General features: G+C 47.3%; 1 protein-coding gene across 4 annotated transcripts in view; it reads right to left on the bottom strand.

Moving 5' to 3' along the window:
• MAB21L3 (mab-21 like 3) overlaps positions 1–21,632 on the bottom strand; it is a 330,989-nt gene that overhangs the window by 250,812 nt on the left and 58,545 nt on the right. For 3 of the 4 annotated variants that reach the window (XM_069635643.1, XM_069635640.1, XM_069635641.1), the window contains one exon: positions 21,503–21,574. The exons of the other annotated variant lie outside the window; for it this stretch is intronic. In XM_069635643.1, the coding sequence (XP_069491744.1) occupies positions 21,503–21,574 (72 nt within the window). The remainder of the gene's footprint in view (positions 1–21,502; positions 21,575–21,632) is intronic. 4 annotated transcript variants of the gene reach the window in all.

The following is a 21,632-nucleotide window of genomic DNA, read 5'->3' as shown; positions in this document are numbered from 1 at the left end:
ATGTGGAACCTAGTTTACCTCATATGTTGATCCTGCTGCACAGGGATACAAATGTACGGGTTTGCTTGAATGCAGAAGGCGATCTCCCAGGGAGTGGCAGGCAGGACATTGGACTGAGACAGGGATGTGTCCTTGCCCCTACACTTTTTAATGTGTACATGTCTGACCTCTGGAGCACAGATCAACAATACCCAAGACGACCCCCTAGAACAGGGCACTTAAGGGTCGGCTGGATACCCTATGCAGATGATATCATCCTCTTGGATTATACGATCCGCGGGCTGAGGTGCGGCTTAGATAGAGTGTCTATGTATAAGGATCCGAATGGCCTGTCGGTCAACCCAGAGAAGGCCATAATACTCCTAGCGCGTAAGACAAAAAAGAGGGAAGAACAGAGTGTTGCTTAAAGGGAGGAAATCAGCAGTAGTAACTCACTTTACCTACTTGGGTTTTGTAATATCTTTCCAGAACAGGAAAAAACAGACTATGGTAAACATGGAGATCAAGGTGGCCTCTCTGAAGACCTTAATGAAGATAATTAAGAGAAAAAAGTGTGCCTACTCCCTTTTGCCATTAATACATGTCTATAGGGCAAATGTCATCCCTGCTGTGCTTTACGGTACAGATATTCTCTCTTTTAAGAATAGGGAATGGTTAGATAGTCAGGAGGGGATTAGCTAGTGTGAAGTTCAGGGCTTGCCGGGGTCTGTTACTATTACATGTCTTGAGTTAGGTTTACGGTCCTGGTGGTCCATATATCAGTGCAGACGTTTGGGGCTCTATAATAAATAATGGAAGGCATGGCTAATACCTTGTTTGGTGGTCCAAAAAACCCTTGGAGCAGGGTAAGGTGCTGATGGTATTGAAACTGGATGGTGAATGTGAACAGTATCTGGTCAAGGCTAACATCCAGGGTGACATTACATGGCTTAAAAGGAAAATAAAGATGCGACGATGAGTTCAGATTTGCGATGAGATGGACATTCAAAGGCTATCTCTATATAGAGGAATCCTAAGCTATTATGCAAATATGACACATCTACAACCCTTTTTGATCAAATCCCCATCTGAAAAAATTAGGGGAGAGTTCCTGAGGTTCCAGTTGAACTGCCTACATATATAAGAGATAATAGGGTATTGAGTGGGGATTGTGAAAAGTGAGAGAACCTGCAGACTCTGTAAACTCCCAGAACTTCGAGTCGCTGTACCATCTCATTATGAGATGCCCGGCAGTTACGGAAAAAGGATGTTCTATTTTGAGAGACTGTGACTGCTATTCCCTGTAATTTGTGGTCTAGACTTACTGAAGGTAGACATACGTCCATCCTTGTGGCACTCGTAACGATCATTTGGGTTAATTTTCTGCTAAATAGATAAGATCTAAAGGATCAATTTCCTTAATTTAGACTGTGATTTGAATATGATTTTAAATTCATTCAACATTGTATGGGTTCTATTAAGGTGTTACAGATGTGTGAAAATGTGCTGTCTTTAAGGGAGTTTATAGAATCGTTGTTTTACTCTAGGATTTAGTTTGTTGTGTTTTTATATCTGTCTTTATATATTTGATGAATTAATGTTTTCTATAAATGTATTCATGATAAAATAATTGTGTTCGTTTTTTTAACCCTAAATACTATTTAAAAAATAGATTTTTTAAATATTGTTCCACTTACCTAATCAACAAACATTACATGCATACACTAATGATGTCAGCTAATGAACGAAGGGCCAGCATCTCCATGTCTCTACTGTAACGCTCACCTGATTCCCGTAGAGGCGCCGGTCTTGACTGGGCGTATACCGTATCTTCAAAGGTGATGTGTAACACACGGCTGGCTCTTTGGGCTGGACCTCTGTGCACTGTTTGTCTGGCTCGAAGGGTAAGATGTCTTAGGTAAGTGAACGCCGTGCTCTCCATCTGCCTCGAGGCAGGGTGCTGTAACCAGTTTCTTCACTGGATAAGGGGAGCAGACCTCTTGACTTCAGAGGACTGCTGTCCATCGTTTACTGCACGAACGGTAAGTTTCGAGTAATTCTAATGTCTTTAAAGTCTTTAGTAATGATGTCTCTTGTTTTGCAGGGTTCCGGCGATGGCGGATGGCGGGCTAAAGTGAGTTGAAGATGGAGCCCGTGTGATGAATAGAAGCGCCTGGAAGCACGTAAGTAAGCGCTTGTTGCCTGCTTCACGATGCGCTCTAACTGTCTTTTTATTTTGCAGGTACAAGTTCGGGGCAGCTGCAGGGTGCCGGAATACCCACTGGGTTAGATGTGGAAAGGAGTAATGGCACGTGAGTATTAAAGTTCCCCAATGTCTTTAAACGCACCTTGTTTTGTCTTTCAGATGCGGGATGCAGCGCCGAAGGCCTCCGGAGCGTGCGAAGAGTTAGTAAGCTTTTGTCTTTCAGATGCCGGAATGCAGTGTGAAGACTTCCGGAGCGCACGAAGAGTAGGTAAGCCTTTGTCTTTCAGATGCCGGAATGCAGCGTGAGGCGTTGGTGACAGCCGATGGACCAGGTAAGTGAAGAGCTGTCACTGAAGACCGTAATGCTAACCTGTTCTTTCTTGTCTTTATAGGTGTTGCTGAAGACTGGATTCAGAATGGTAAGCCTTTTTCCTTAGGCCCAGGATCAGATGCAGAAGACACGATGAGCGTTCTGCTGCTGAGGATGCAGAATAACGCAAAGCAAGATTCATCCATCGGGTGTGGTTTAAATAGCCTCCTGTAGTGCTTAGGTGTCTCCTTCCACAGCCACGCCTAGGTAAGAAAAGAGTTCCTGCTTTCCAGAAGAGTTCCAGTGTTCTGAATCTAGGGAGTGGCTCCTGCCCCACCCAACAGGAAAAGTAGTTCCAAACAGAAGAGGATCAGAGACTCAACTGGCAGGCAAGTAAGCAGCATGGTCTGCTGCAGGTAAGTCCACCCAAGCATTATGAGCCCGGCGCTTCCAGCGCTGGGACTGGGCATATTTATGAGCCTGGTGCCACTGGCGCCAGGACTGGGTCCAAAAGGTCCCAATTGGGACTGGTTGGCACTCGGAACCTGGGTTATGGATCTGCTTCCAAGAGAGTTGGGAAAACCCTGACCTTTTGGAAGCAGAGATCATGACAGTACCCCCCCTCAAGGCCCCTCCCAAACCGGGCTTCTCCGGGGGTTTTGGCTTGTCAGGAAATGTTCGGTGAAATCTTTTGATTAGGCGAGGAGCGTGGACATATTCAGCAGGTTCCCAGGATCTCTCTTGGGGGCCGTAGCCTTTCCAGTCAATTAGATAGAATAGTTTAGATTTGGAGATCTTGGAGTCCAGAATGCTTTTGACTTCAAACTCGAGTTCTCCATCAACTAGGATAGGTTTTGGAGATTTGGTTAGTCGGGTTTGAGGTTGCACGGGTTTTAATAGAGAGACGTGGAAGACCGGATGTATCTTCATGTGCGGGGGCAAGTCCAACTTGACCGCTACTGGGTTTACTATGGTAGTGATGGAATAGGGACCAAGGTATCTTGGGTTGAATGTGCGTGGCCCTTTTAGAGGTAGATATTTGGTGGATAACCAGACTTGATCCCCTACTTGATATTGAGGGGCTTCCTTCCGATGTTGATCTGCTCCTTTCTTGTATTGTTCTTTAGCCCTTTGAAGGTGAGAAACAGCTTCCTTAAAGGCTTGGGTGATTGTAGAATGCAGGTAGTCTACTGCTGGTGTTTCAAGATCTTGGAGGGGATCCAACTCCGAGGTTCGAGGGTGACTGCCGTACAAAAGAAAAAACGGGGTTTTCCCAGTTCCCGAATGGACAGAGTTATTGTATGCATATTCGGCTATCCAAAGGATGTCTTTCCAAGTTTTTTCAGTTTGTTGCAGCATGCAGCGTAAATACTGTTCCAGAGTTTGATTGGTCCTCTCGGTTTGTCCGTCGGTCTGAGGGTGGTGACTGGTCGATAGTCTCACATCAATTTGAGCCGACCGACAGCAACTTCGCCAAAAATGAGAAATAAATTGACTACCTCGATCCGAAATTAGAACCGAAGGAAAACCGTGCAGTCGGACGATGTTTTCGAGAAATTCTCGGGCCAGAGTTGCTGCTGTTGGCAAGCCTTTGAGCGGAATGAAATGCGCCATCTTGGAGAATAAGTCCACGATTACTAGAATCGTATTGTATCCGGAGCATGGAGGTAGATCGGTGATGAAGTCCATAGAAAGCGTATGCCAAGGGCGAGGTGGGATGTCAATAGGGCGTAAGAGGCCTGCTGGTCTTTCCTTTTGACTCTTGTTTTGGGCGCATACTCCACAGGACATTATAAAGTCTCTGATATCTTTTTTCCAAGACGGCCACCAGAGGTAGCGCTTGATCTTTTCTGAGGTCTTGGCCATACCGGGATGTCCTTCCATAAAAGAATCGTGATAACAAGAGATTACTTTTTTCTGTAAATCTGTGCTGGGTAGGTATAATCGTTCTTGGAAATACAATAAGTTGTCCTTTACTGCAAAGTCCTTTCCCTGCAGATGCCAATTCTGTATATCTGCTGGAGTTACAAGTTGCCTGGCTTTATCCTTAACTTCCTCTATGGATTCTGTGGCGATTACACCCAGAATTCTTTGTTCGGGAATGATTGGTACAGGTTTAGGGTTGATCAAGTGTTCTTCCACTCCCATCCGAGAAAGGGCATCAGCTTTACCGTTTTTGTACCAGGTCGATAGGTAATTATGAAGTCAAACTCGGCAAAGAATAATGCCCAACGGAGTTGTCTAGAGGATTGGGCTTTTGCGGTTTTCAAATATTGCAGGTTTCGGTGATCCGTAATCACAGTAACGGTGTGTCAGGCCCCCAGCAGATAATGCCGCCAAGCCTTAAAGGCAGACTTGATAGCCAGAAGTTCCTTGTCAGTAATCGTGTAATTGATTTCAGGAGGCGAGAATTTGCGGGACCAAAATGCCACGGGATGCAACTGATTGGTTACCGGGTCCTTTTGTGATAGAACTGCCCCCATGGCAAGGCTTGAAGCATCAGTTTCCACGATGTAGGGGAGTTCGGGGCGAGGGTGTTTTAAGATTGGTGCAGAGATAAATTTAGTCTTCAAATCCTGGAAAGCTTGTTCCGCCTCGGTAGACCATTCAAAACGTTTGTTTTTCTTTAACAAGGCAGTGATGGGTTGGACTATTCGAGAGAATTCGGGGATAAACCTGCGGTAAAAGTTAGCGAAGCCTAACATGCTTTGCACACCTTTTACGGAGGATGGTGATGGCCATTTGAGAACTGCATCGACCTTCTTTGAATCCATACGCACTCCGCCAGGTGATAATATGAATCCCAAGAATTCAACTTCAGTCACGTTGAAAACACATTTTTCCAACTTAGCGAAAAGTTTGTGTTGACGCAATCTTTCGAGGACCATTTTCACGTGTTTCCGATGTTCAGATTCCGATGAAGAATAAACGAGGATGTCGTCAATGTAAACAACAACACACACATCTATGAGCTCTCTGAGGACATCGTTCATAAAATATTGAAAGGCGGCCGGGGCATTACAAAGTCCGAAGGGCATGACCTGATATTCAAATAGCCCATACTTGGTGCGGAAGGCCGTCTTCCATTCATCGCCCTCTTTTACTCGGACCAAGTGGTAAGCTCCTCTAAGATCCAGCTTTGTATATATGCATGCTTTTCTGACTTGGTCCAGGAGTTCAGGGATCAAAGGTAACGGATATCTATTCTTAACGGTGATCTGGTTCAGGGAGCGATAATCTATACAAGTTCTAAGGTCTCCTTCCTTTTTTGGAACGAAGAACAAAGCTGAAGAAGCAGGGGACTTGGAAGGACGAATAAACCCATTTGCCAGGTATTGATCCAGGTATTGTCGAAGGTGAAGGTTCTCAGGCTCGGTGAGGGCATAAATTCTACTACAAGGAGGAGTAGATCCAGGTATCAGGTCGATCTGGCAGTCATAAGACCTATGAGGAGGTAGAGAGTTAGCCTGGTCCTTCCGGAAAACATCTTGGTATTCTAGGTATTCGGGAGGTAACTGGGGAGTCTCTGAAGAAATTGCTGCCAGCGCAACACCAGGTGGAGGGTGACAAGTAGAGACACATTCTGGAAACTGGACCGTTCTTGCTCGCCAATCGATCAGAGGATTGTGTTTCTCTAACCAAGGTATTCCTAGAATAATCTGAAACTGAGGGGCCTTGATCACATCGAACACGATCTTCTCATGGTGTCCATCTTGACTTACTAGCGTCACTTCTTGAGTGGTATGCGTTACTGGCCCGGAGGCTATCTCCGTACCATCCACCGTAGTAATGACGTCCTTTACAGCCTTGGGACAAAGAGTTAGATTCATCCTCAAAACCATTTCATGATCCACATAATTGCCGATGGCACCGCTGTCGACGTAAGCTTCAATTGCATGTAATCGATCCGGATTATCAGGGCTAATGAGGACCATAGGTATCACGAAATGCGAGGTCACGGAGCGTGGTTTTCACGCTCGGCAAGAGGACCTCTATTCTTGTCGGGCGAGGACGTTTCCCTGCTCAGAGTTTGTAACTTTGGTAACTGCAGCTCCTACTGCCTTCTTGGCAGGTTTCACCGGACAGTCTCGAAGAAAGTGCCCTGAGTTTCCGCAATAGAGGCATAATTGCAACTGTTTTCTCCTTTCCCGCTCCTTTTGTGTTAGAGGACCTTTCAGACCCCCTATTTGCATGGGTTCCCCGGAGTCTACTCCTTTGGAAGGAGTTGGCGGTTTGGAAAATACTCGAGCATCAAACTTGGAACGATCGGCCTTCCTGTTCTGCAGTCTGTGATCTATTTGAAAGACTAAGTCTATATAGTCCGAACAATCTTGTGGGGGATTCACTACTTGGGCTAACACATCTTTGAGCTCTCCGCGTAGACCTCTATAAAACAGCGTAATCCTTTTGTCCTCAGGCCAGTGAGTTTCCACTATCAGTCTGTTGAAAGACGCAATATAAGCTAAAAGGTCTTGATTACCTTGTTGCAACGAAAGAAGCTCATTGTCCAAGGCCTGCCCCTGTGAATGTCTTGCGAACAGTTTTTCCATACTGAGCTGAAAAGCTTGAAAATCATGGAGGACCGGATCATCTTGATTTACTAGAGGGATCGACCAGTCTGCCGCATTGCCACTAAGGTACGAAAGCACGAAAGCTACTTTAGCTTGATCAGTTGGAAAGGCTGCTGGCCGGCATAAGAAATGCAACCGACACTGATTGATAAATACTGCAAACCTCTTTGGGTCACCAGAAAATCGTTCGGGCGGAGCCAGAGGTACATTCCCAGGTAGGTTGATCTGCACTGGATTCATAGAGGATGTAGAAGGAAGATTTCCCCCAGATGCGGGTAACGGGGTCTGTCCTGCTTGTGACTGTAGCAATTGTCTAGCGAGATCATCTGTTCGCTCCTTGGAAATAATCAGTTCCCTTCTTAGAGCGTTCGTTTCCTGACGGGCTGCATGCACTTCTGCCCTTAGTTCCCCAAGTAACTGGGCTAGCTGGTCAGTATCCGAGGTTTCCATAGCGCCTGGACGAGAGTTTTGTGGTAGGCTTTGCGTTCTGTAACGCTCACCTGATTCCCGTAGAGGCGCCGGTCTTGACTGGGCGTATACCGTATCTTCAAAGGTGATGTGTAACACACGGCTGGCTCTTTGGGCTGGACCTCTGTGCACTGTATGTCTGGCTCGAAGGGTAAGATGTCTTAGGTAAGTGAACGCCGTGCTCTCCATCTGCCTCGAGGCAGGGTGCTGTAACCAGTTTCTTCACTGGATAAGGGGAGCAGACCTCTTGACTTCAGAGGACTGCTGTCCATCGTTTACTGCACGAACGGTAAGTTTCGAGTAATTCTAATGTCTTTAAAGTCTTTAGTAATGATGTCTCTTGTTTTGCAGGGTTCCGGCGATGGCGGATGGCGGGCTAAAGTGAGTTGAAGATGGAGCCCGTGTGATGAATAGAAGCGCCTGGAAGCACGTAAGTAAGCGCTTGTTGCCTGCTTCACGATGCGCTCTAACTGTCTTTTTATTTTGCAGGTACAAGTTCGGGGCGGCTGCAGGGTGCCGGAATACCCACTGGGTTAGATGTGGAAAGGAGTAATGGCACGTGAGTATTAAAGTTCCCCAATGTCTTTAAACGCACCTTGTTTTGTCTTTCAGATGCGGGATGCAGCGCCGAAGGCCTCCGGAGCGTGCGAAGAGTTGGTAAGCTTTTGTCTTTCAGATGCCGGAATGCAGCGCAAGGCGTTGGTGACAGCCGATGGACCAGGTAAGTGAAGAGCTGTCACTGAAGACCGTAATGCTAACCTGTTCTTTCTTGTCTTTATAGGTGTTGCTGAAGACTGGATTCAGAATGGTAAGCCTTTTTCCTTAGGCCCAGGATCAGATGCAGAAGACACGATGAGCGTTCTGCTGCTGAGGATGCAGAATAACGCAAAGCAAGATTCATCCATCGGGTGTGGTTTAAATAGCCTCCTGTAGTGCTTAGGTGTCTCCTTCCACAGCCACGCCTAGGTAAGAAAAGAGTTCCTGCTTTCCAGAAGAGTTCCAGTGTTCTGAATCTAGGGAGTGGCTCCTGCCCCACCCAACAGGAAAAGTAGTTCCAAACAGAAGAGGATCAGAGACTCAACTGGCAGGCAAGTAAGCAGCATGGTCTGCTGCAGGTAAGTCCACCCAAGCATTATGAGCCCGGCGCTTCCAGCGCTGGGACTGGGCATATTTATGAGCCTGGTGCCACTGGCGCCAGGACTGGGTCCAAAAGGTCCCAATTGGGACTGGTTGGCACTCGGAACCTGGGTTATGGATCTGCTTCCAAGGGAGTTGGGAAAACCCTGACCTTCTGGAAGCAGAGACCATGACATCTACAGAGGTTTAGATGTAGTCTGTTGCACTTACAATTATGAAGATAAATAAACACAGGACGCGGTCTCATTAGATATCTGGAGAGTTCACTGGATATGGGAGGCATTCTGGAGAGGAAGATGCTGGGGTATGTGGACATACAGAGACATGGCTGTGTGGGAGTGTAGCATCCCCTCCCACCGCACACATCGCTTCAAGCCCCACCAGGTCCCCTTGTGCTGAGCTTGTGCTTTAGAGACTCTTCCCTACACACGAGAGAAAAGGGAAATGCACAAAGCATTAAACAAAGCAAACAGGCAAGAAATGGGGAGAAGTAGGTGGGTGTTTCCCCATGCCTTCCACGGTGTGCATTCATCAATGTGTTGGGTAGTGTTCTGCAGTACCATATTGGCAAAAACTATATGTCCCCAAAAAAGGTCCTTCCTTTCTTGGATGAGATTAACAGGGCCCGCTCGGCATAACCCTGGACCTCTGCTTCTCTGAAAAGGTGATTTTAGATTCTCCTTCTAGCAACAATATCCTTCAGAGACATGCCTCCATTTTCCGAATTAAAGTTAGCATTCATAAAGCCCTGAGGAAGAGCGTTTGCTCGAAACACGTGTCGGCTGGGCACACATGCTTTATGGTGTTAATAAGGCTCACGCATGTAGCTTTGTGCAAGTAGTAATGTATTTGTAATAGTAATTTACTGCTTATTATTCACCCAAGAACAAATTGACCACCAGCTGCTTTGGACAATCATTAGTTAGAGGTCAAGTAAGATTGACTGTTGTAAAATTAAATTGATTGGTGCCAGGATTAATTTATTGCTGCAGCAACCACCTTCCTCTTTGGACAAGTCCATGTTGCAAATGTCTTAATGTGTCTTACTAACCTTTTACCTTTGTGGCAAATATACAACATATCAAACACTTTTCGAACTGTTGAATTTCTTCCTTTACTTTTTGAGAGCGTCGCTCTGCGAGACGCCTGCTGGCACTACCTTGCTCTTCTTAACAGGTGTCCCAGGGAAACACGCCCTTTTTGTCTCTAGTGCGACTCCCTCCATTTCTAGATCTGCTGATGCCTTAAATTCGGCCACACCCTCAACGAGCCTGAGTGAGGATTATCTGAATTTCCCACCATTTGAGGAGTTTCAGGTTAATGAATTCTTTATTTATTCATTTATTTATTTGCATTTGTATAGCGCACTTGCAGCCCAGGGGCATCGAGGCGCTGTTACAAGAATTTGTTGGAAATTTGATTCAAAGGTTAGACAGGTGACCATAGGTCTCTTAATTACACAGATACAGGAATAGTTACATGGAGAGGCACAATATGCGTTTTACAGATACAGACGAGCATCATGTACATTTCATACAAAAAGCTTGGTTTTAATGGCTTTGCGGAGAGCGTGGTGGGATTCAACCATTCTTACGTGAGGTGGCAGTGTGTTCCAGTGGGTGGCAACCTGGGTGGGAAAACTGGAGCCACCGGCGCGTATCTTGCGCGTTTTGGGCGTGACAATCATATTGCAGTAGCACTTCCTTAAGGGTCTTGTGGCAGTATGCTTGGTGATTCTTTGGGTCAGGTAGGGTGGAGCAAGTTCATGGAGACATTTGTGGGTGAGGGCGAGTGTTTTGAAGACAATTCTCTCTTTGACCGGGAGCCAGTGGGCCTATCTTCTGATTTCGGAGATGTGGTCTTTTCTCGCGGTACCTGTGGCCACCTTTAGTGCGTTGTTTTGGACTAACTGGAGTTTGGCAAGGTTTTTTTTGGAGGTCCCGACGAGTAGGGCATTACAGTAGTCCAGTCTTGAACCATTTATTGCCCTGGCAATGGTGAGGCAATTCTGGCGTGATAGGAAGGGTCTAGCCGCGTTGAGGACCTTGGAATAGTAGGCTGAGGAGGAGGCGATGTCAATGACCTGTCTATCCATGGACAGATCGGAGTCAAGGTAGACTCCGAGTGTCTTCACATAGTTGGAGACCATGATGGGAATATTGTCAATAGTGAAAGAGGCGTACCGTTCACCGAGGTTACCCAGGGTGGAGGGTGACTCTGCAAGTAAGGGTTCGGTTTTTTAACTGTTGAGGCAGAGCTAGTTATATGCCATCCATGATTGGATAGTGGAGTAAATGGTGGTGAGTGTTTTAGTATCTGCTAGGTAATCACCCGTGAGTGGGATGAGTACCTGTGTGTCATCCGCATAGTTGGTATACGAGATGCAGATGGAGTCAAGGATGCTGAACAGGGGCCTCGTGAAGAGGTTGTAGAGCGTGGCGCGATACACAAGCCCTGTGGAACACTGCATGTGATATGGCTAGGTGTGGCACATGCTGAGTCAGAAAAAACTATCATGGCCCTCTCTTGGAGGAATGAGGTAATCCATTTGCACGCTCTGGGGGAGAAGTTAGCTTGGGTGGCTGGATGGTGGCACAACGTGTTGTGGTCCACCAGGTCAAAAGCCGCGGATAGATCCAAGAGCAGGAGCAGTGCCGGTGTGCCTGCGTCCCTTAGATCGTCCATTTGGTTCTTTAAGTCTAGGAGAGCCGTTTCGGTCCCATGTCGTGGGCGGAAGCCAGATTGCCTCAGGCCGAGGAGACGGTTTTCTTCCAGGAATTTTTGGACTTGCAGGTAAGCTGCTTTGTCCAAAATTTTAAGCAAGAAAAAGGTACACTGGTGATGGGCCTATAGTTCCCCAGGACCGTTCGTTCCAAAGGTTTTTTTTTTTAGGAGTGGGCGTACCCATGCCTCTTTGTGTCCAGTTGGAACGTGGCCCAACTGGAAGCATGAGTTGATAAATGCTGTTAAGAAGGGAGCTAGGATATATGCTGAGTCTTTGATAAGGGTGGCTGGGCAGGCATCTCCCTTACAGTTAGAGGGTTTGATGGATTTGAGCAGGGCGATGACCTCCAGCTCAGTAATATCTTTGAAGTCAAATAGTGGGGAGGAGTTGGTCTTGGTGGGCAAGGTGGGTTTGCTGTGCAGGTTAGCTATGAGGCGAGAAAGGGCTTTTTGATGGCCACAATTTTTGGTTTGAAGAGTGTCAAGCTTGTCTAGCATGGCAGCTTGAATACTATTGCACCAGTTTTCATCTTTGATGAGGAAGGGAGGAGGAGAAATGGTTTTTCCAATTCCCTAAAAATGGTGAAGATTTCTTTGGATACCGATTTGGCGTCATATGTCCTGGCGTTAAAGGAGGCAGCTTTGGTTAGGGTGATGTTGGTTTTGTAAGATTTGGAGATGGCTTTGAACGCATTTCTGTTGGCTTCAGATGGATTGGCTTTCCATGCGGTGAGGGCAATCCTCTTCTGAGCTCGTTGGTCAAGGAGTTCTTTGGAAAACCATGAGTTGGAATGTTTAGCTTTTTTTGCTTTTTTGCGGGTCAATGGTACAACGGCATCAACTGCTTGGGTGACGATATCTTTGAACGTGTTGGCTAGGGTTTCTGGGTTGTTAGAGAATGGGGCCTGCAGGGCTGGGTTGAGAAAGTACGATGCAATGTTCTCAACTGTCAATTGGCGTGAGCTCCTAGCGAAGGTTGCTGGGCACGGGAATGGAGGTATAAGGGGTCCTCTTTTAGTGTTCAGGTTGATTAGAATGTAATGGTGGTCAGACCAAGGGATGGGAGTGTTAGCTGTGATGAGTAAGGAGCTGTTATGGTGACTGTTCCAGTCGAGTGTGCGCCCTTTGAGGTTGGTAGGGTCAGAGATATATCGTGCAAAGCCCATGGTGGATAGGGCATTCTTGAGGGATTTGGCGTGCGAGTCCTTAGGGTCATTGAGCCCTAGGTTGAAATCGCCCACGAGTATGACCTGGGACGTCCTTTTGATGTTGTCGGACAGAGAGAGGATGAGGGTGTCATGGAAGTCAGTGCAGGGTCCAGGTGGTCTGTAGACAATGTGCAGGGTTATGGTACAATTATGGGAAACATTAATTTTTAATGGGAGGTAGTCACTATTGAGGTCGAGTTGCCCTGCCACTTCTCTAATGGCAAAGGAGTCCCTAGCAATGAGGGCAATGCCTCCACCTCTTTGAGAGGTGCAGTCTTTTCTAAAGATAGAGTACCCAGATGGAATGGCAAGGGATAGTGCCGGCCCTGAGCTTTCATTGAGCCAGGTTTCGTTAAGAATTAGGAGATCAAGGTTGTCCTTAATGATAAGGTCATTGAAGTCAAGGGCGTGGGCAGGTACGGAGCGAGCATTAAGGAGGGCGCAGCTGAAGGTGTGAATCATAGGAGGTGACGAGGTGGGCGGCCTGATGGGCGGTTCAGGCATGGAGGGCAAAGTAGAACCAGCATTGTTCATGGGGGCAACAATCACAGCATTAGGCATGGAGGCATCATTAGGCATAGGCATAGAAGGCAGTGCAGAGTCAGTGTTGGCATTGGGCATTTCGAATGTCGAGGGCTTAGGAACAAGGTTGTTGTTGAGGATGTCGAGGAAATGATGAAAAATGGCTCCTGTGGGCAATGGAGCCTTGAAGTGAGCAGGTATGGGGAGCACAGTAGTTCCAGCGAGGTAAATCAGGGTGGAGTTGTGCCTGGAAGAAGGTAGCGGACATCTGAGGCCTACCCTCATGTTGTGGTATGCAGGACCTGGGGTGTAGGAGAGGCAGGTGGTGGGAGGGGTGCAAATTCTGTTACAAATGCCTCTGATTGGCGATTCGGCATGGCCTCCGAGTATGGATTTCCTGAATTTTCCACCGTTTGAGGATTTTCAGAATCCTTAATTCTGCCAATATTGCCTCTGATTTTCAGTTGGACATTGACTCTGAATGCTTATTTGCTGAATTTTCCACCATTTGTTGCTCTTTGGGATCATGAATCCTGCTAATATCGTCCTTGACTGTTGATTGGTCAATGTTGCTTTAAGTGGGGATTAAATGTGTTTTCCAGCTTTCGAGGATTTTCAGGAGCATGAATTCTGCTAGCATTGCCTCTGATCGCCAATTGGGCGCTTGCTCCAATGCCTACTGAATATTGCTGAGTTGAATAGGAATATTTTCCCTTATTTTGCTAGCCACACTGCTTTAGGTACTCCTTCCTTTACACTTATCCCAGTTGCCCCCATCCTCACATGTCACAGATGCCACCTCTTCTGCCTTCTCCCCTTCTTTGCATGGACACCTTCGGGGTTGATGTCCCCCATCAACAATGAGTGCTTGGTGTTTCTCCCCATCGGGCCTCAGTACGTGTTTGGTGGTAATTCAGCAGCAAATCTGCAAAATGACTGCCTGATTCAATTACCGCTGCCACCACTTGGTCCCATGGGATTACCACGGGATTACAAGTGGGGGTAGGGCGGTGTAATTCCCCACTTTTGGAGTCCTTAGGACTCCATGGAGATTTATGCTACATTTACCGCTGGTAGATTTACTGCAGAGTAAATACGCAGATTTTTGGAGCTAATGTGACAGATTTAACTCTAGCATTGCTAGAGGTAGACCTGCAGTTTACCTCCAAATGTTTAATTTGTCGGAGCAGGAAAAGCAGCAGTAATTCCATCACTACCCAAACCTGTGGTGGTAACAGAATAAGCACCCCTTTTGTCCTGCCTCGCCGAACTTGTAATGAAGGCGGACTTGTCGGTGAAACCTTCAACATTTCTCTGTAATCAAGAACAGGCCTTTTAGAATAAATAGTAGATTCCGAAGGCATGACAGGCTGCTTATGGTGTCTGAAATTGCCAAGTGATATAATGCTTTCACAATAGTGAGAGTGCAACATATTGTTTTACCATCCCTGAAGCCCATTGGTAACTGAAAACAAGGCATTCCTTCAGTACAACAACTCAACATACCATATTGAACTCCAGGTCAAATTGGGGTCCTTCTTATCCCCTATTATGCTCTCTATGTGTGGTGTCTCCCAGGGTTTTAACCTATCCCCCTGGTTTTTCAATGGCTACATGGCCCTCCTGCCCTGTATGATAGCCACCTTCACCACCAACTTCCAGTGTTACGCAGATGACACGCAGCTCTCCTTCAGACTGCCCTCACTCTCTACCTCCTCCTAACTCACACCTGACTGTCTGTCTGCAATTCAGTCATGGTGTGCTACAAACGACCTCTGCATCAATGCCAGTGAGACAGAAATTGTCCTCATCGGGACCCCTGTCCCGCCTTCCTCTTTCTCTCTGGCTGACCTCCCTTGGCCCCCTGCCTCCACCTAACAACAGGGCAAAACATGTTCGACTCCACTCGCTGCCTCTCGTCTCAGATCGCAGACATCTCTAAAAAGTCCCACTACCAACTGCACCTTCTCAGAGGTATTCTACCTTTTCTCACATTCCCCCAGAGGTTCGCCGTCTCCAGAGCCCTGGTCCTCTCTAGATTGGAGCACTGTAACAGCCTCTTCCTCAACATGCCCTCTTCTACCCTCTGTCCTCTTCAAATCATCCAGAACAGAACCGCAAGATGTATCCTTGGCCTCAAGCCCAGGGACTGCATCTCTCCTGCACTGAAATCCCTTCACTGGCTCCCCATGGCTTCAGGGATTAAGGTCAAGACCCTTTGCATTGTCCCCAAGGCTTTCTGGAGCCCGGGCCCACTCTATCTGCGACGCTCTCTTCCTAAATACTCTCCTTCCCGAGCCCTCCGCTCATCTTCCTCCAGCTCTCTGCGGGTGAGCCGCTTCTCCAGCAGAGACTTAGGGGGAGATCTTTATCCACTGCAGGTGCCTCCCTCTGGAACAGCCTCCCTGCCTCTCTCCGTCTTGATCCGGATCTCCTTAAGTTCTGGAAACTCCTCAAGACTTTCCTCTTCGCCTCGTCCTTCTCTCTCCCTCTCCCCTGCTCTCTCGCTCTCTCTCCTCTACTTCTGCTCAGTTTCTCTGACTGTCTGCCTGGTGTACATTCAGAGCCTCCCTGGTCCCAAGCTTTCCTCGCCAGTCTCCTGCACTTGCCCCCGGGCCTTGCACTTGCCTTGCACTACTGCACTTCGGTTATGACCCATGAGAGTGGTATCTCTCTGCACTTCACCCATGTTCTGACGGGACTCTTGGTCCCTACTGTCATCCCCCCATGTACTTCCTGTTCTGTTCACCTGCATAATCTGAATTTACCTTGCCTAGTAAGATTGTTTGTCTTGTTTTCCCTGTGTCTTCCCCTCCCATGCACGGTTGCGCTTTGAAACACTCGTGTATAAGAGCATAATAAATTAATAATCAATCAAGCATGATATGGAGATAACTGTACTGCTCTGTGTCAGTATGGTGGCTGTCTCTTCAGGGGAGACCCGTCAGCATGCGGGTCCCAGGAGAACCCTGCTCATTGGGGCCACAGTCCTGCTAATCGTAGTGTTGAGGTTTTGTAGATATGGGTGAAGAGTAGACTGACAGTTGCAGTGGTAGCTTGAATTCCACTGTAAATTGGTGTACTGTTCTAAGATGGCTGCCAATATGCTGTTTGCTTGTTGGTATTAAGACGGCTGGGAGGTTTCCAAAGTCATCATGGCATGCATGTGCTTTCTTCCTGTCAGGTGACTCTTGCTGTCTAAATGAACACAGGCCGGACAAAGGTTGCATGACTCCTCTTTTTACCTCACACCCATGGCGGTGCCGATATAGTGTTTCACCTGGAATATCACGGTGCTGTCCCATTACTGTGGACCAGAAATGATGGGTATGACTCTCAGGCCAGGACAAGATCATGCACCTGTGTGTACTAGCGAAATGCGGTGCAGTGCCTTCTGGGAAGGGTTGCCAGTTAGCAGCCAAAATATCACAGCACATTTTAAGAATGGGCTGTTTTTGTTTACAAAAACACAATATGCACTAATCGCACGGGCAACCGCTTTACAACAAAGAGAATTTTTGTAATTCTACAAATGAGAACCAGGTTTTAAGTATTTTAATATTTAAACTTTTCAAGTAGATTAACCAAAATAGGTCTGATTTCAAGTCAGAAATGTCAAATCAATTTATGATATTTCATAATGGAGGTTTCAGATATGTATCCTAAAATATGCTTCATTTCCAGTTTGGAAGTTAAATGAACCTATTGTAGAATATTTAAGAATAAATAGGGCAGATTAAGGGATGTGAATGGTGGTTTGAGCAAGTTCTCCAAATATTCCATGTTTTGAGCTGTGGATATAAAATGGAGACATTTTATAATATTTTTAGGAAAAACGAATGTGCTGTGATGCAGTGTGTTCTTTTTCAGTGTGTGACAAGTCCTCACTGCTGTGAGATGTCTTGATGATCATCTATTTGGAGTACATTATGGACCTCATTTACAAAAGAAGCGCTACATCTGCGCTAAGTAGCTAGCGCCAGGAAGAACATTGCGCAGATCAAATGAACTGTGCTGGGAGTTTATTCATTAAATCCCAAGCGCCCAGAAACTTGCAGCGCAAAGAATAATGAGTAGCACTTGGCATGCCCACAACATGCCCACGTGGCAAACAGAACATAGCACTGTCGAGACCACTTTTACACCAGACCTATGGAAAATAAGTAATCAAGGATTTCTTAACAATAATCATCATTACTTTCACACCTCTCCTGCGATTGACAAGTCCTCATTCCAGTACCCACATACCCCCACAAGTTCCCATTCCCTCTGCTGGACACTGACCATCCTAGCAATGCAGAGGCCCGGTGTTAGGTGGAGCTGGTGAGGGATTCACAGCACAACAGGAGTACCATCAGGCAAGTTACCACCAGGTAAGGATGTGCACGGTCATTTATTTGCACGGCTGATGATAAATGCATCCCCATTGTGGCATGTTGTGGCACCGGTAGGGTTCAGCATGTACATCAGATGATGGTGATAATTGGGTGATAGCCACTGTCACTTGAGATGTGAGTTGTCCTACATGATTGTGTGTGTGCATGTCTCCTTGATCAGCTATGCATGTGCGTCGTGTTACTGGATACACCTCCACGACTTGCTGCTTGGGGTCAGTGTCCTCTGGATGTTCCTGTGCACAGGTCTATGGTGAGGGATGATCCAGTAGGTTCTTTTGTGGGGGCTTATATTTGCACTCCTGTCACGTCAGCCTTGCATGCTGTCTCCTGACATGTGTCATGTCATGTTGCCATTCCATGATCAGGGGTGGACTGGCCTATATGGGAGTCTGCTATTTCCCTGGTAGGCCTCTGCACCCTGGGCCTCTTTAGTGGGGTATTTACAATTGTTCGTATGGGAAAAGGGTTGGTCTTGTAGTAGAAATGTGAAATGAAGCAACTTTGGATTTATTTCCAGGGGCTCCTTTGGATCCCAGTCCACCCATGTCCATTAGGCACGCGCATGCAACACACCTGACTCTCAGAATCCACATAGGGTGATGGTCCAGATGACATACATACATACATGTGGATGAAGTGTGAAGTAGGCGGTGAATTGCTGGTGAGGCGTGGGTGTCGTACTCATGTGTGATGTTGCTGCTGTGCTCCCAATGCAGTGATCAAGGACTTTTGATAGAGAGGGATGTGTAACCTTACATCACTTAGGTTTGTTTGTGTATTCTGTGAGTGGCTACATTGCTTTCTGGTGGCTGTGGAGGACAATGCCTGAGGAGGGGGAGGGTGGGCAGCAGTTGCTTTTCTCCAGTGCAGGAGCACATACATGGCAGTGGTGGTGAGCAGGACCAGCAGCAATGGTGCAGCGGGACACAGTTAGCAGATGGCAGTCAGGTCAGCCATTTTAATTGCACTTGATGCACAGGACTCAGGGGCACACATGTGATCGAAACCATTGTGCCAGGGGTGGCTTTGCAATATCAGAAATGTTGTCAGTGTACACGGACAATTGTCTTCCAATTTGACTTGGGTGTGGACGTGGTTTGTGCACTTTATGTAAAGGATAGTAATGAGGTTGCTGTGTACCTTTAATGTTATGGGCCACCCACCGTTAGCCCTTCTGAGACATTCATTCTCAGGGTGTTGTTATGATCAAGCTGGATTAGCCTGATTGCATCATTGGAGGCCATCAAGGATGTGGATTTACTGTGCGTGTTCCACAGGGGTTGTTATACATGTGTAGTATGCTTGTACTAATTGGTTGTGTGTCCTGTCCCTGTGCCCCTTGTCCTGCTAAAGGAATGGATAGTGCCTGTGGAGGAGGGTGGAAGCCCTCCTGTATCTCTACTGCTATGCCACAACATGTGGCAATATTGTGCAGGACAGAACATGGCAGGATGATTTTGCATACTACAGGGAGTGCATATAGCAATACACCACCAGAGTGATGTAGGGAACGGAAGAGTGACTCCACTGTGCCACTAGTGGCTATGTGTTCTGCGTTGTAGTGCCTCACCAGGGGCAGCTGGATTTCAGGTGGGTGTCAACAGGAATGGTGACAGCGGATAGGCACTGCCCCCTGCAAAGGCTAACATGGTTATTGATCACATGTATTATATTTTCTTGTGTTTCTGTGTGTCATGTGACCACTTGTGTGTGCACGTGACAGCAGTTACTCACCCATCAGCCAGATGTTCCCAAAGGTTCCCAATGCCATGGCCTGGTATATGGGTGAATGGTGCAGGATGTAGCTGTCATGCGTGTATCCTGGGAAATTGGCATTGACATGTATGATATGTCTCTAGGCATTACAAATCACCTGCACATTGATGGAATGCCAATGTTTTTTCTTGCGATAGTTGTGCTCCATCTGTCAGGCGGTTGCAGCACTGTATGGGTACAATCGATGGCTCCCAGGAACCGGGGAAAGTGTGCAATTGCATAGAATTCCTGGCACACACTCTGCCTTTGCTGTAGTGTGTGCGTGGCACTCCAATGTGCTTATGCTCACATGCTAGGATGCAGCGCAGGAACTGGAGGAGGCACCAATATTGTGTGGATGGTGATATACCCCCAACGATGGTTGGGGTGGAAGGATCCAGTGGCCAGGAAATGTAATGCTGCTAACACTTTGACCAGATGTGCCCCAGTCTGTGAGCACTTGGTGGGTGATACCAGATCATTCTCCCATGCCCTGACCAGGTCTCGGAGGACATGGGGAGGGAATCGGTATCTTCCATACACCTCCTCATCTAGAATCCCAGAGTTGTTTGTGGATTTAACATTCTGGCACTCCTCATACTCCTCCTCCGTCTTCCATGTAGCAGGTTCAGTGCTAGTTCACCTGAGTTGGTCGGGGTTGCCTTCTGCGTTTTTATACGCGGCCTTTCATTGCGCTTTGTGCTTTGCAACTGGTGCTGGGTGGCAGTAAGATCGTTTTCCTTTGGAGGTGGCAAAATTGCTCAATTGCATCTGTGAGTAGCGTTTACTTAGTGCTTGGTGGGGGCGCATAGGTTATTTGTACCGTGCTTCTCTCCCCACCCCCATCTTCTTCCTCATTTTCCTTCCTGAATGGGGATTCTGCATGTTCCGCCTCCTATTTAGTTCTATGTGCCGGCCCCTCCCGCGCTTTGCACTCGCTGTTGCGCAAAGCACTCCTGCACAGCACAAAGCACTCCTGCACAGCACAAAGTATGAAGGGCCAGTACAAAGCACTCCTGCACAGCACAAAGCACTCCTGCACAGCACAAAGTATGAAGGGCCAGTACAAAGCTCCTGCACAGCACAAAGCACTCCTGCACAGCACAAAGTATGAAGGGCCAGTACAAAGTCCAATTTATGAATTGGGTAAACCCATTCAGCGCGGCGCGGCTTACGTTTGCGGCGCAAAGTCACTTTGCACAGCATTAAACAGTGTGTAAATGAGGCCTTACATCCAAATGTCCTCTTTTTTGTGCAAGCCATTATTTCATGTATTCAATACTAATTGTTGTTATTAAAGAGAGATTTGCATGGAAGGCTGGTGCCTTATCTTAAGCAGCCTGACTGAGAATGACAAGGTACCTACTGCACAGGAAGAAACACTCAGTGCCCGATTCTCAAAAATGTGTGCAAATGAAAAAAGAGCAGAGAATGTGCTCATTTCATTTCTGCTACTTTTAAAAATGAGGATGAGGAGAGCACCATATTCTCAAAGGGGACCTGCACATTTCAGGAGGGACCGGATATTGGCTCAAATGGTCGCTGTCCAGCCCCCTTGCATAAATTAGTGCCGGGAGTGGCTTCAGACAGTAACGTATGACACGGTCCCGACTACCACGTGGTTGCGCATTGAATTTATGAATTTGGGATGTGCTTTGAAATGCCTAGAAACACTCCCTTATTTGCACAAAGGGAGAAAGAAGGCGTCTAAGATGCACTCCTTCAGATGGACTTTGAGAATTGGGCTATAAGTGCAGTGATGCGCTCACTCTCTACGGGGGAACCGAACCGTCCAGTTTCGCTGTGATTGGTTCCACAAGTCCGGGTGCAGCAATAGAGGCAGAGACATCATGTCAAAGAGGCAAAAGATACATCCATTAAAAGCAATAAATATGCAAATTATTCCTTGTTCTAATATTTTGATGAATTATTCATCCTCATGCTTTACGACAGAAGAGTACCTAAGCACTGGACACAGACATTTCCCAATCAGGGAGGCAAAAGACAGGTGCTGGGGGTTAGGATGGGTGCAGAGGAAGGGTGCTGGGGGAGCCTACAAAGCTGGCCAGGGTAGCGGATCGGGGTGGGGGGAAGGCTTTGTTAAAGGGATATTTCACTGGGAAAGGAGGGAGTGAAAGGTGCAAGGGAAGGTCCACATGAAGGCCAGGGCTCGGATACCGGGCGGGTAGGGCAGACAGCATTGTGGATAGGATCCCCCTCCGTACCTGGATGGACGGGTGCAGCACACGTTTCCCGCTGAGGAGGGCCGACCACTTGGCCACTAAGTCCGGGGAATCCTGAGAGGCAGAGGAGAAGACAGAAACAGAGATAAGCCGGGGGCAGGTGAAGATGAAG

This window comes from Ambystoma mexicanum, chromosome 7p (assembly GCF_040938575.1).
Source record: "Ambystoma mexicanum isolate Mex_15411 chromosome 7p, UKY_AmexF1_1, whole genome shotgun sequence".
In the NCBI taxonomy this organism is placed as follows: domain Eukaryota; kingdom Metazoa; phylum Chordata; class Amphibia; order Caudata; family Ambystomatidae; genus Ambystoma; species Ambystoma mexicanum.
This window is presented reverse-complemented; position numbering and strand designations above follow the sequence as displayed.